General features: G+C 46.6%; 1 protein-coding gene across 4 annotated transcripts in view; it reads left to right on the forward strand.

Annotated features, from left to right (window-relative positions):
* GATB (glutamyl-tRNA amidotransferase subunit B) overlaps positions 1–14,098 on the forward strand; it is a 77,059-nt gene that overhangs the window by 20,437 nt on the left and 42,524 nt on the right. For all 4 annotated transcript variants that reach the window (XR_012332139.1, XM_004315290.4, XM_073805512.1 and 1 more), the window contains exons 3-5: positions 10,454–10,567; positions 12,944–13,142; positions 13,554–13,676. Coding sequence is in view for 3 of the 4 variants with exons in the window: in XM_004315290.4 (XP_004315338.2) it covers positions 10,454–10,567; positions 12,944–13,142; positions 13,554–13,676 (436 nt within the window). In the remaining variant the exon portion in view is untranslated. The remainder of the gene's footprint in view (positions 1–10,453; positions 10,568–12,943; positions 13,143–13,553; positions 13,677–14,098) is intronic.

The following is a 14,098-nucleotide window of genomic DNA, read 5'->3' on the forward strand; positions in this document are numbered from 1 at the left end:
GAGAGTAAGTTGCAGACATCATGGCCCTTCACCCCCACATGTTTCAGCATCTGTCTCCTAGGAACAAAAACATGCTCTTATTGATGGCTGTATAATTATCACACTCAAAAAAGCTTAACCTGTTTACACTACTGTTATCCAAGACACAGTTCATGGTCATCTTAGTATTATCCTTTATTTACTTCTTCCCAACCCAGGATCCAGTCAGAGATCACACACCACATTTAGTTGTCATGACTCTTTGGTCTCATTTTTTCTTTTTCTTTGTCCTTTCCCTTTCTCCCCACTCTCTTCCTCCTGCTTTCCCTTTTTTTCCTTTCATGACATTGACATCTGTTTAGAATCCAGGCCAGTTCTTTAATTACCTACTCTTGAAGGAAACATAACTAAGGAAATAGGGGGTCTGCCTTATAAAGGTTTGGCTTTTTTCTTTTTTTTTCCTTTTAGCCTCCATGATTTCATGGCTTGCCGTGAAGCCTCTAACGAGATGCCGTATACCTACTGGATGCATAAAATACAGGATGGTTTTTTCTTCCTGATAACTTGTGTCCTGATAGACTCTTCCAAAGGCTCACTCCTCAGGCCATTCCTGGGACTGAGGAACAGAGCTAGTGCACTTTCAATAGAATGGCAAGTGTCTCTAGGAATTGCTTTCGATATTGACAGGCCTTGTTCCCTATCCAACTTCCCTGTCCATACCAGTAGTGAATACCTAGCTAGCATTTCTTAGAGTTCAGTTGGTTCAAGCAGTTGCTTTGTTTCTCAGCAATAGTCAGAGCTTTCAACTAACTACTAACCTTTTATGTAAAGATAAAAGTAGATCTCTTTCTGGGTCATTAGAGCTTTTCATTCATGAAATTAATGTTTCTTATCACTATCACTGATTACTCTTAATATGAAAAAGTTTGTCATTCCATTGAATCTCTAGGTCTTGGGAGTAAATTTTAGGGTAGGTTAGAAAAGATGTGGCAGTTTCAGTGTGGGGGCAGTGACCTAAAATGAATGGATTTGTATGCTTTAGCCTTTTTAATAGTAATATACTCTTCTTAAAAGCTATAAACAAGAGAAAGACAAATATTCAGAGTTAAAGTTGGGGGAAATCTTTCTCCATTAAAGATCCTGGCCCAATCCCAAAGTTTTATTCAAAAAGGACAGTTATTGGGACTTCCCTGGTGGCGCAGTAGTTATGAATCTGCCTGCCAATGCAGGAGACACGGGTTCGAGCCCTGGTCCAGGAAGATCCCACATGCTGCAGAGCAACTAAGCCCGTGCGCCACAACTACTGAGCCAGCACTCTAGAGCCTGTGAGCCACAACTAGGGAGCCCATGAGCCACAACTACTGAAGCCTGTGTGCCTAGAGCCTGTGCTCCGCAACAAGAGAAGCCACCACAATGAGAAGCCCGCGTACCACGACGAAGAGTAGCCCCCGCTCGCTGCAACTAGAGAAAGCCCGTGCGCAGCAATGAAGACCCAACACAGCCAAAAATAAATAAATTAATTTTTTTTAAAAAGGGACAGTTATTTTTTTTCCCCTGAACAAACTCTTTATTTTTTTTAATTGAAGTGTAGTTGATTTACAATGTTGTGTTAATTTCTGCCATACAGCAAAGTGATTCAGTTATATATACACTTTTTTTTTTCTTATTTTTTGCGGTACGCGAGCCTCTCACTGTTGTGGCCTCTCCTATTGCGGAGCACAGGCTCCGGACACGCATGCTTAGCTGCCATGGCTCACGGGCCTAGCCGCTCCGCGGCATGTGGGATCTTCCCGGACCAGGGCACGAACCCGCGTCCCCTGCATCGGCAGGCGGACACTCAACCACTGCGCCACCAGGGAAGCCCTACACTCTTTTTTAATATTCTTTTCCATTATGGTTTATCATAGGATATCGAGTATAGACCTCTGTGCTGTACAGTAGGACCTTGTTTATTATATCCATTCTGTATATAATAGTTTGCATCTGCTAACCCTAAACTCCCACTCCATCCCTCCCCCACCCCCTTCCCCCTTGGCAACCACAAGTCTGTTCTCTATGTCCGTGGGCCTGTTTCTGTTTTGTAGATAGGTTCATTTGTGTCGTATTTTAGATTCCACGTATAAGTGATATCATATGGCATTTGTCTTTGTCTTTCTCTTTCTGACTTAGGTCACTTAGTATGATAATCTTTAGGTCTATCCATGTTGCTGCAGGATAGTGAGTTTTTAAAACGTGATTCCCATGTCTCCTTCATGCCTTCCTACATCTCTTCTCCGCAGACTCTCTTTGAATTTCAAAAGTAGCTGCTATCTTAGAAGACAGGAAGTCACAGATATGTGGTGGGCAACAATGAGACGGCAGTAAAAATCGACTCAGTTATCTGGTGTCTAACTGTTCAGCTTGTCAGAAGGTAGTTTCTCTCACTTAAGAATGGGAGCTTTTTCCAGCCACAGATTTATTTTGCTTCACGATAAAACAGAGAAAATGAAGTCATATAAGCTTCCTGAGACGTTAAGAAATATGGTCTCTATTCCTCTGCAGATAACAAACTAATTATCACAAAAGTGTTGGTTATCATTTAAGCGGGAAGTATGATGTTTGACATAATACATAATTTCAGCATCTGTTGTGCCGTACTTTGGATTGTAAATCCAGACTAATGGGTCTGTGGAACTGTTTAGACCCTTTCTTATTAGATTCCCTTGCCTCTTAGAAAAGCTTGCATATGAAAGATTCAGTTGATTTGGGCGTTTTGCATTTAATAACACTTCCATTCTGAAACTAGTGTGTACTAAATGTCTACCATATGTTGAGTAATTTTATGGAATTCACCAAACAATCCTGCAAAATAGTTATGTTTTTCCCCTCGCAGATAAGAAAGCTGAGGCTGAGAGAGGTTAGGTGATTTGTGCAGGGTCACACAGCTGATGAGTAGAGAGAAGACAGGCTCAGGTCTTTCCGACTCAGTCTCGACCCAGTTTGTCTTCTCAAGATCAGAATAACTGCCGTGCTAGTAACTGCCCGGAGTGCTCTGGGAACAAGAAATGGAGACCAGCCAACCTGCACTCCCAGTCTTGCTTTTCACTGGCTGCCAACCATTCTCAAACCTTCCTCTCTAACCTGGCTCCCTGGCCAGGTCTGAGGCTCCACAAGTGAACACTGTAGTAGTTGGCTTGGCCTCCGACCCCAAAGTGAAGTCCGAACAAACCAGGCTGTGTCACGTGAGAGCTCTTTTTCCCTGGGCTAGAGGGACGCCTGGATCTTTCCCTTCTTTCTCCTACAAGCCCAGAGGTGAATGTCAGGTCCTAGTATCCCAATGGTCCATGGAAAAGCAAGAGGGATTGCTCCAGTGTCAAAGGCCAAGCTGGTCTAGGCTGCCCTCTCCAGCCCTTCCTTGTGGAGGGAGTGTGGGTACCAGCCCTAGGCCACCTGACCTTGCCAGGGAGGGGGGGGCAGGAGGAGAATGGAATCCCAAGTGAGGAGAGTGGGCCTTCTGGCACTTTGGACCAAGGAAATATCCTTGCCCTTGATCCTGACCCGTCCTGGGGAGCGGAATTGGTACAAGAGGGCTGAGAACAGAGAGGATCGTGGAGCTGAGGGACCCCTGAAACTGCCAGACCATACCCCTCCTCTTTGAACAAGAATTGTTTCCTGTGATGGATATTTGATGTTTTTTTCCCTTTTGTGAAAGAGGGATTTAAACAAAAGAAAAATTGTTGCATTCACGTTCTCCTTTTCCCGAGGCAATGCCCGTGTTTAGATGTAAAGAACATATATATTTATGTGGGCATATCTAGATAAATATTTAGTATCTACAGAAACCTGGTAACTTTTGATGATAGAAGTCCACTTTTAAAAAAATTGTCTTAACTGAGCAGTTTTAGCAAGCTTAGTCATCAGTGCTCAAAGTGTTTGTATTTGTATCCGGGGATGATAAAAGAGCTCAAGGATGAGAAGGAATGTGGTGTGGGGAGGCGATGGGATGGGGAACAACTTTCTTTACCATAATGAAAATTTATCTGTGTGGGAACTTTCGCTTTGAATATGAATCAGAGGGAGTTCGTGCTTTGAGACAAATTTATGGTTAGCGGTAAGATAAAAGCACGTTTTAGTGCCTTATTTTTACTTAATAAATCTTAATTACTTTCTCTCCATAAATTAAAGCATTTACCATGCTATATCTTAATCATCAGGTTTGTCATGTATAGCATTAATTTCATAGAGTAATTGCCACTTGGGATTTTTGTAAAACATCACCTTAGAGTCTTTGTTTGAATGATCCAGAGGAGTTGCTAACTGGATTTTCAGTGAGTTACACTAGTCTTGTCATGTTGCCTCAATTTTTTTAAGGAGGTACTGGTACCCACTGGACTAACTTTGGGTATCATGTTACTGTTGGGTCACCAGTTGAGGGTAAAGGAGGAAGGGAATAGAAATGGTGTGAACTACAAACTATTTTGAAGACTATGCAGTTTTACTCCTTTGAAGTATATCACAAAATATTTCCTGGCATAGGTCCCCAAGACTGACTTCTGTGAATTGATTTATTTGTAATTTGTAGAATTTCACGTAAATGTGCTAAAATCCTAGGGAATATTTTATTGACTGAATAAGTTATGGAGTCTTCTTCATTCCGTGAACTTACTTAGCAAATCGTTTCCTAATAGTCAATGTCACCTTAGAGTTCGGTCCAACCCAAGTTGAGTTATCACAAATCCTCCTTATAAATTAGTAACATTTCATAATTCTTGGATACCAGTATGTGAAAAAGGAGTCCACAAGATTTTCATTTGTATGTTGATTGGACAGACTTGAGAGTGGCATCGTTTGATCAATTAGATATTTAACAAAAGAAGGAGTCATAGAAGTGAGTATAAAAATGGATGGGATTTGCTGTGTGGTCGTGGCCTTCGTTCCTCAGTTCCTCGCCTCACCATTCGCCCGCTCTTTTGAGTATCACTGCAGGGGGGCAGGAGGGCGGGGGGGTGGGGGATCGGGGGGCATGTGCTCCTGCAGGCTGACGGTCCTAGTGTTCCCCCAACCCGCCCCCATCAGCTGGCTTCCGACTGGTTGGGTGGGAGGCTCTGATGAAAGACGAGCTGGGAGGAAAGAAGCAACAGGGAATTTCTCCTTCCCTCTTCCTCTGTCAGCATCACAGGTAGTGGAGAAGTCACGTCCACTGCTTCTGCTTCTCCCCACCCAGCCCCTCCATCCCTGGGGTATGAGTGTCTTCCTGCTGCTGAGAATCTTCTAAGTTGCCTTTTTGACATCCTGGCTCGTCTGTCATCTGTGTAATAAGGTCTCTGCATGAAATCTGTTCTATTTTACATGCTAAGAGTGGTTGCTTTTTCCTGACACATTTTATAGAACAGTTTTGCTTTTATTTCATAGCTTATGGAGTTTGGGATGTTGATAAAGGGAATGCTAAATTATTCATTACCTCAGTTAATGTTTAATCAGCTGGTTTGCATTTGGTAATGGCTCAAAGAAGATAAAATGAGTTGACTGCCCTCAGGGAGCTCAGCCTGGCTGGGGAGCCAGTGCTTTTCCAGAGCGCACGGGAGCTGAGAAGGAGGGATACCTACGCTGAGGTACTGGTGGGTCAACCGGGAGTCTTGCCAGGTGCTAAGATCTTGCTCAAGTGGTTGAGGAGGAAGGGCGTTCCCAGCAGAAGCAGCAGTTTGTATGAAAGCATGTCACGTGCCGAGCTGCATAAACATCTGTCGGGCTAGGGGTAGTGGAGGGAGAGGAAGCCAGCAAGGTGGTGATGGGCCGAGTCACAAAAAGCACTGAAGACTCCACCAGCACTTGAGTTTATCCTTTCGGTGGTGGGGAGGAGGGAAGAAGGATTTTCAGCAGGGGAATTACATGAACAGATTTATCCTTTAGAAAGATCACTCTTGAATGGATGTGGAGGAGAGATTATAGGGCTGAGGGTGGAGGCAGAGACACCTGGCCAGGTGGCAGGTGCAGAATTCTTGATTGGACGGGGGATTGTTTGAATGGAGGCCTGAATTAAATCAGAGGATTTGGGAGGAGGGGAAAAAATCAAGACAGACTAAGAAAGTAGAACATGAATTACTTGATTATTTATCTTGTATGTGTTGGGAGTTGTCATTAAATGATTAAACGATTGTTGTGCTGAGAGATCAGGAAATGTTTCTTTGGTTAGGCTAAGTAAGTCTTAAAACTCGAAGACTGCTTCTCATGTTGTGGTCACAGCGTGTCCTTGGAAGTCTCATGATGTTTCTGGGCTGTTTATGCTGCCTTATGCGCTGGATGTATTTTAGGTTCCACACAAGTTACGGTTTCAGGACTGCTTATTTTTCAAACAAGCCGAACAAGTGATGATTCTTTTTAAAAACCATTCACTACCCCCTCACCCTGTATCCTTTTTCTGACTGTGATCTGCCCAGTCTCTCTGCTGGTCATGACATTTGTTGGCTGTCTTATCTCCTGCCTCCGCCTCTCATACCTTTCTTAACTTCCGATTAAGGAATTAGCTCTTCACTTATTCAATAAATCGTTTCACAGGTACTTTTGTCTAAAGGTTTCAGAAGTCGAGCGATACAACATCCCCTGCTGATTGAGAAAAACTGTAGGTCCACTCACTCTCCAGCTCCCACATGCCAGAGCCTGTGTACAGAGTGTTCTACAAAGTTCAAAGAAGATGAGGCTCACCCTCTAAGAGCTTGACATCTGAAAACAAGACTATGCAGGTAGAAACTGGCAGGAAGAAAATACTGGAAACGGAAGGGTTTGGTCTGAGATGCTGCTGCAGAGTTATGGCCTGAAGTTAGGGTCTTGAGAGCTAACACTAATGCACTTCATTCTTTGAAGGCTTACGATGAGTGTAGCCCAGAGCCTGGGTTCTGGGAGTCTGACATCCTGGCTCTGCCACTTACTGTGTGTGTCGCCTTGGGCCAAGTTACTTAATCTCTTGTGTTTCCCTTCATTATGTGTAAGATGAGGATTATAAGAGTATCTGCCCTAGGACCACCGAGGGGATTAAATGGCACATGTGTGTGATGTGCAGAGCACACCTCCTGACACAAGCTGAGTGCAGTCAGCACTTGCTGTTGATGGTTCCCAAATTCAGAGTGAGGTGTCCTAAGGCTCACCTGAGAGAGTTGTGCTTTGTGAGTTCCAAGAAGCATTGCTTTCCTTCCACACGAAAGCTGCTGGGGTTAGCCGTGAGCTCCTTTGTAGTCACTTTATGTTAATTGCAAAGAAAATTCTGTAACAGGCTTCTTCAGGACAAGTTAGTCTTTGGAGTTTTTGAGTTACCTCTTTGATCATATCATACGTGATTGGTCTTCACTTCAGGGCACTTCCAGAAATAAGTCTGAAGGCCAGCAGGTGGCAGGTAACACCTTGGAGGAGAGTGAGGCATCACTGCCTCTCTGAGACCCTCCGTGGATACCCATCACCTCCCTCCTCATTTGAGTTCAACACACATTGAGCACCACTGCCTTTCAGTTCTGTATGAGGCTCTAGGGGTCCAAGGCTGAACAGACAAGTCCCGTTCTCATGAAACTTAGTTTAGTGGAAATATATGTAAACACATCTAATCCACTGTGATACAAGCACAAATGGAAGCATGTAGAAGGTCAGAGAGGTACATAGGAAGAAGCGTAAGGAACGTTGCACAGACTTGGTGACGTCTCAGTAGACTGTGAGTAGGAATAGGGCAAGTCAGCAATCAGCATGGTTTACAGGAGAACTGGACCGTAGGGTGGGGTTGGGTGGGGGGATATGTGATAGGAGATAAAATTGAAAATGGAGGCTGGAGCTAGACCGTGTAAAAGCTTGGCCTTTATCATGTGGACGTGGGGGCCGCTGAATGATTTTAGGCAACAGAATGCCGTAAGATTTGCATTTTTAGCAGGATCATCCTCACGTGGAAGATGAACTTGCAAAGGATGTAGGATGTGCCGGCAGGTTCATGTCCTCAATGCACATTCATTGAGGCCAGCAACGGAGTCCTATGTCCCTCTGCATTCCTAAAGCCTAGTATTGTGTAGACACTGAAGACATTTTTTGGAATAAAGACAGCCCCAGTTGAAGTTTCCAATTCTGCATCCTCTCCTCAGAACATGCTGACCTGGACCTCCATCTGTCACAAGCAGCTTGACTAGGATCGCAATAAATTCTTTTTTCTTGGCATTCTTTTAACTGGCACTCTCTGTTTACTAGCCCTTCTGTGCAACTGTAGTGTGGTGATGATTGATGCTTATAATTCTGACCCTGAAGTGCTCCAAGCCGCCTAAATCATCCAGAAAAGATGAAAGTATATTCAATATTGCTGTAATGTTTGTGTGTTTTACTGAATTCTTATTCTTTGGAAAATTGATGGTTTATCAAGTGCTTGTGTACTCATGTGCATGCAGGGGCAGTGAGAGTCTGTGATCACCCACGACTCTTCACTCCCGCACAGCACCAGGCGAGGGGTGTTTATTAGCAATGCACACTCAGAAATTAGCAAGCAAAACAGACCTGGGCTCTCTTCATGCCTGGAAGGAAGAAGGTTGGCCCCAAAGGGGCAGACTGGACAGAGATGAGAGAGGAAGCAGTGGTTAGAAAACGGAGTGATAAAGCAAGAACTGGACAGACAGCCAGTCGGGCAGTTTCCAAGCACACCCATGCCGCGGCCCAGCCCCGGAGGAGTGGGGTTCGGGGCCGGGACCCCAGCCTCAGGTTCTCGTGTGCCTTAACCCGGGTCAGGTTTTTGGGCTTGGATTTGGCAGGCTCTTCCACCAGCTCTGTTTGTATTGCAGGAACAACTGTTCAGTAAAATGCCAAACATTAGCAAGTGAAAACGTCAATAATTAGAGCATCCTGTTCACGCCGCACACACATCTTACCGTGAAAACCATTATAACTGCAGAGCTGACGATATTATTTGGCCCAGAATGAAGAGCTCCAAATGGAAGCTGTGAGATGGCTCCATTTTGTAACCCGGTTTCCAAAACCAGGCACGTGATGATGTTATTAGGAGGGAGGTTTGCTGTTGGCTTTTTCTTTTGGGGGTTGTATGTTGCAGTGAGTAGAGACACCTCTTACATTTTCTTGTACAGATTTGTTTTTAAAATCTGCGTGTTTGATCAACAAGTCCTGCCTGTGTCTGGGTGCCTGGTCCCCGCACCACAGGGATTCTATTCTATTTGTCACCCTCTGGGCAAGGGCACTTGCGGACTCTCGAGCTGGCTTTAACATTTTCTGCTCTGAGATTCCAGTGAGTCTCTTGGTCTCTCTGGGTCTTAGTTTTTTCTTTTTCTGACATATTGGAATAATACAAATTCCCTCTTTATAGGGTTGCTGTGGGGCTGAAATAAAACGGCGGATGTAAAAAAGCATAACTGGAAAGTCCTACGTAGATAATAACATAGTATATATACTAAAGAACACCATAAATAGTCTAATAAAAAATAGAAATATGTTTCATCAGCAAGCATAATGTCCTCAAAACGTGCCCCGAAGCGGTGTGGGGAAAATGAACTATGTAGTGAATTCCTGCTGTGGAGGAGGTTTGCCAGCTGTGACTTTGTCCCCTCTGCAAGGTAGACATTGAACCCCTCTGTCAGAGGTGAGGAAACTGAGGCTTCCAGCCCCACAGCTGTACATCTACACAGCGGCAGTGGGGTCTGGACCTGACTCCAGAGCTGAATGCTCTTTCCTCTCATCTCTAGTTGTCTACCTCATTCCAGCCACCTACCCACCCCCCAAAGTGCTAAGAGCTGTTTACGTCCCTTGGGGCCAGAAAGTTGGCCAGCCCTTTCTTGGTCTTTTGCTCCTGAAAGCGGGACAGGGTGGGATCCAGAAGGAGCTCAGGAGCCCCAGGAGCCCTGGAGGGACGAGCAGCTTGGGGAGGTGAGGGGGCGGGGCACGCTCAGCCTCCACTTCTAGGGAATCAGCCAGGCCTGGACCGAGAGTAGGAGGCAGGAGTGCGTCATTTCCCAGCCCTTGAGGAGATGGCTGCAGTCCTGTCATTTCCAGAACTTCATTCTTTCTGTGTCACAGTGTCTCCCAACCTCACCGAGGTTGTTTGGAGAGCTGCTTCTCAAACCCTCCTCTCAGGAATCAGTGCCTCCTGTGTGTTCTGAGCGGCTCCTTGTTCTTCTAGCAGAGGCAGTGACAGTAAGTTTATTTCCTGTAGTAACCACTCTGCTGAGCTTTTCTGGGACCTTCCCTGTTAACTTTGATGTCATGTCAGGTACGGGTAGGGGGGAAGGACCCCCGATGTGGCAGTTACTAGGTGCCCAATGGGACCCATCACCGCACGCATCTTCTTTTTTATATAAACTAGCCCTGACTCCAGATACAGAGTCGGCTTGTAAGCCGAGCTGCCTGCACAGAACCAGAGCTGATGCCCATCGAAGGGCCGGATGGCCAGATTCGGGGAGGATGTCCGCAGGCGGAGGAGCGTTTGTTCAGAAGGTGGGTCTGAGAGGAGCCGCGTGTTCTGTCCCCCCAGGTCCTCAACAGGCGGTGTGTGGAAGCAGCCGTGATGACCGGCCTGGCCCTGGACTGCCACATCAACAGGAGGTCCTTGTTTGACCGGAAGCACTACTTCTACGCAGACCTCCCTGTGAGTATGCTCTGCCCTCCGTCCATCCATCCGTCTGTCCACCCACCCAGAGCTGGGGCTTAGCCGCGGGAGGGGGCTGAGCGCCTCTTCAGCCAGAGCTCCATCCATCCCAGCGGGAGGCCCTGCCCAGCCTGATGAAGCCAGTGCCCCCTGACGTTTACCAGACTGGATGCCAGGGTCCTGATCGCCGGCTCTGGCGGAGTCTTGTGCTTCTGGCGGCTCGCTCCTAACTGACTGCGGAGGGGAAGCAGCCCGCGCTCTCAGGCTCAGCCCGGCTGTGGGGTTTGGTGCTAATTGTCGTTAGGACAGAAGCTACTTCCGTGGCTGATGCAGCAGTCAGTGCATCCTGTGGCTCCGGAGACAGAGCGAGAGCGTCCCTCTGTTAAGTTGGAGGTCCCAGTAACAGGACCGGCTCCTCTGCAGACATTCATGTCGTCCCCAAATACTGAGTAAGTGGGCAAGAGCAAGCAGAAACGTAAACCGGAAGCCTGGACGAACAGCAGTAATTGGCCGAACAGTAAACCCAATATTAACCTGCTTTTTCCTTAAAATTAGAAAGGTTTTTTCTTTAAGAGGAAAGTCAGTGTGAACTAGAGCCAATTTTTCATATTACTGAACTGAACCAAAACTGTAATGTCAAGTGTGTTTCCCAAAATAATGTTTGATTTGCTCTGAGCCTCTGATAGTAAGTGTGGCCCTTCTTGAGGCTTAGGAAATCAGTAGTGATGATATTGCTTCACGTTATTCTCTCTGAACTGAAGGCGTGGGTGAGCTGTTTTCAGCAGGTGAGGGCAGGAGTAGAATTAAATAAAAAATACAGCTGGAACCTGAATTCTCCAATTGCTGCTGCTTTTTCCCTCTGGCTGCCAGCCTTGTAGTAAATTCTACTGCTTGGTAGGGTGGAGAGAATTGAACTGCATTTTTTTCATCTTTTAAGAGTGATAACGAGTTTGGTTCAGGTGGGAGACTTAGCAATATGTGACTAAAATGAGATGTTTTATTAACTCTGGCTTTCTGTTTTTTCTTGCCCAGGTAGCTCAGATAATCTGGAGGTCGTGTTGCCAAATATTACATGAGACAGACACACTTATACTAAAAGAAGATTCGTTTTTATCTAAATAATGTATTCACATTATTCCTATTTCACCAAGCATCTGTATTTTATTTGGCAGCCCTACCCAGAGTTTAATTTTCACAGATTGAGACTTCCTGTCTCAGCACAGAGAGCAAATTGACCTAATGCAGTGGTTCTCAAAGTGTGTTCTCTAGGCCACTAGCATCAGCATCTCCTAGGAACATGTCAGACATATAAGTTCCCAGGCGCCACCCCAGACGTGCAGGCAGAAACGCTTCAGATGGAGCCAGAAGATCTTTGTTTTGACCACTCTACCGGATGATTCTGCTTTGAACAATGGTTTGAACAGCTGGTTTGAACAATGCTGGCCGGGTAGCTAGGGGCGCAGACTCTGAGTCAGATCATCTGAGTTCAGATCCTGACATTGATACTTACTAGCTCTGTGGCTTTGGGCAAGGCCCTTCACCCCTCCATGCCCTGTAGCTCCTTCCTAGGGTTGTCTTGAGGATTAAATGGTGTGAAGTACCGAGAACCGTGTCAGGGGACACTAACTGTGTCAGTGTCATTCTCTGTTCTTCCCCAGTTCTCCGTCCTGACCTGCCTTCTCTTTAGTGTGCGTTCATGCGCATGTGCATTTGAAAGTAATTCTTCCTCCCCACTTAGAAGGTGGCAAGGGAGCTCTGGCAACATCCATCAGTATTTTAGTACTCTGCGCTTTGCATTAGCCGGGCGTGAGTGTCACAGCATTTTCTGGCTCGAGGAACAAGGGAAGTCGGGTCAGGGAGGGCAGCTGACATGACTGGTGAGCTCGAAAAGCAGGAATGAATCCAGCTTCACCGCACTAGCAACTGGTGTTAGCTGTGCTGAGAGTAGATGGCAGGATGCTTAGCCAGCACTTCCAGTGAGAGGGTCTGTCAGGAGCCCAGTAATCAGTTGCAGGGCTGAGCTAACGAGCTTAGTGGAAACAATAGGTTCTTTTCTTAGAGGCTTCAGACAGAGAGATTATTGTTATTCCCCAGAATGGTGCTCCCTAGGGAAGATAGGGTCCACGTTGTTCACTGCTTCATTATTGGGGGTGTGGGTTCAGGGATGGGGAAAGGGGCGTCCAGAGAAGCCAGAAGAGGCCAGGCTAAATTACGGCCGCAGCACATAAACTGATTTGTGTCTCCTTTTCCTTTTTTCCTTTTCTGTTCTGTTGTGGTTTTAAGTAAGTCTGTAGTTTTATGACATTAAAAGGAATGATCAACTAGTTCCCAGCTTTGACCTACAGATGAGTGACTCTGGCCCACATTTGCGTGCAGGCCGGCTACCAGATTACCCAGCAGAGGCTGCCGATCGCCGTGAATGGGAGCTTGGCGTACAGCGTCTGTGTGGGGAAGAGGCGGAGTCAGATGGTCACCAGGACAGCGAGGGTCAAGCAGATCCAGCTGGAACAGGACAGCGGCAAAAGCCTCCATGACAGCCTGCGGTCCCAGACGCTCATTGATTTGAATAGAGCGGGTAGGCTTGGAGAGTCCCCATTTTCCTTCCTGCCACTTCCCTTCCCCTCCAGAGTTTGCCCAAACCAACTGAGGAGACAGGCCCCGGAGCCTGACTAATGGCGATCGGAATATCATTGTTGGTGTTGGCAGAGCTGCTTAGAGAGCCGGGCTAGGACTGTGGTTTCTATGCGCTTGCAACTAACCCACCCCTAAAACGAGACAGCGTCGCCGCCTAGTCACAGACCCAGCAGCTTGACATCTGAAGCAGACATTAAAAGAAAAGAACCAAAGTTCAAAATCCAAGAGTGAGGGGAAAGTGAAACGATTCAGGGCCTGTCAGTGCTGCAGGGTTTTCCTAAGTTTCAGCCTGATGTATCTGCGGATCAGACTGGAGAGCTCCAATCAGACTGACTCTGCCTCTCTTTGGTAGGGGTCGGCCTTCTGGAAGTGGTCCTGGAGCCTGACATGTCCTGTGGAGAAGAGGCGGCTGCAGCCGTCAGGGAGCTACAGCTGATTCTTCAGGCCCTGGGGACCAGCCAGGCGAACATGGCAGGTAGCAGCCACAGAAGCAGTGCCCGCCTCTTCCCCATCTCCCTTTCCACTCCCGGGCTCTCTCCTCACTGGAGTCTTATTCTCTGCAGCAGCTACAGTGGGGTTGTTTGCATCCTTTGCTCAGCCTTTTCTACCTCAGGGTTTTGGGGTCTTTCTTTAGAATTTTCCTTGAATTTTTTTCTGAGCCCCTGACCAAAAATAAACACACAAACAGCGGCCCTGCAGAGGTGCTGAGCCCAAGAGTGTGAGATTAGGAGTCCAGGGACTGGAGGTGTCCTCCTGGCCTCTTGCATCAGGACGTTGTGAGAATTAATAAAATAATGTGTTTGAACAGCTTCATCGTCCTCAGAAGACCCTGTGTTTATGCACAGTAGCTCTTAGTTTGTGAGTTCTGTGTGGGCAACGCTTCATTGCTACTGGATG

The sequence above is a fragment of the Tursiops truncatus genome, chromosome 5 (assembly GCF_011762595.2).
Source record: "Tursiops truncatus isolate mTurTru1 chromosome 5, mTurTru1.mat.Y, whole genome shotgun sequence".
NCBI lineage: Eukaryota > Metazoa > Chordata > Mammalia > Artiodactyla > Delphinidae > Tursiops > Tursiops truncatus.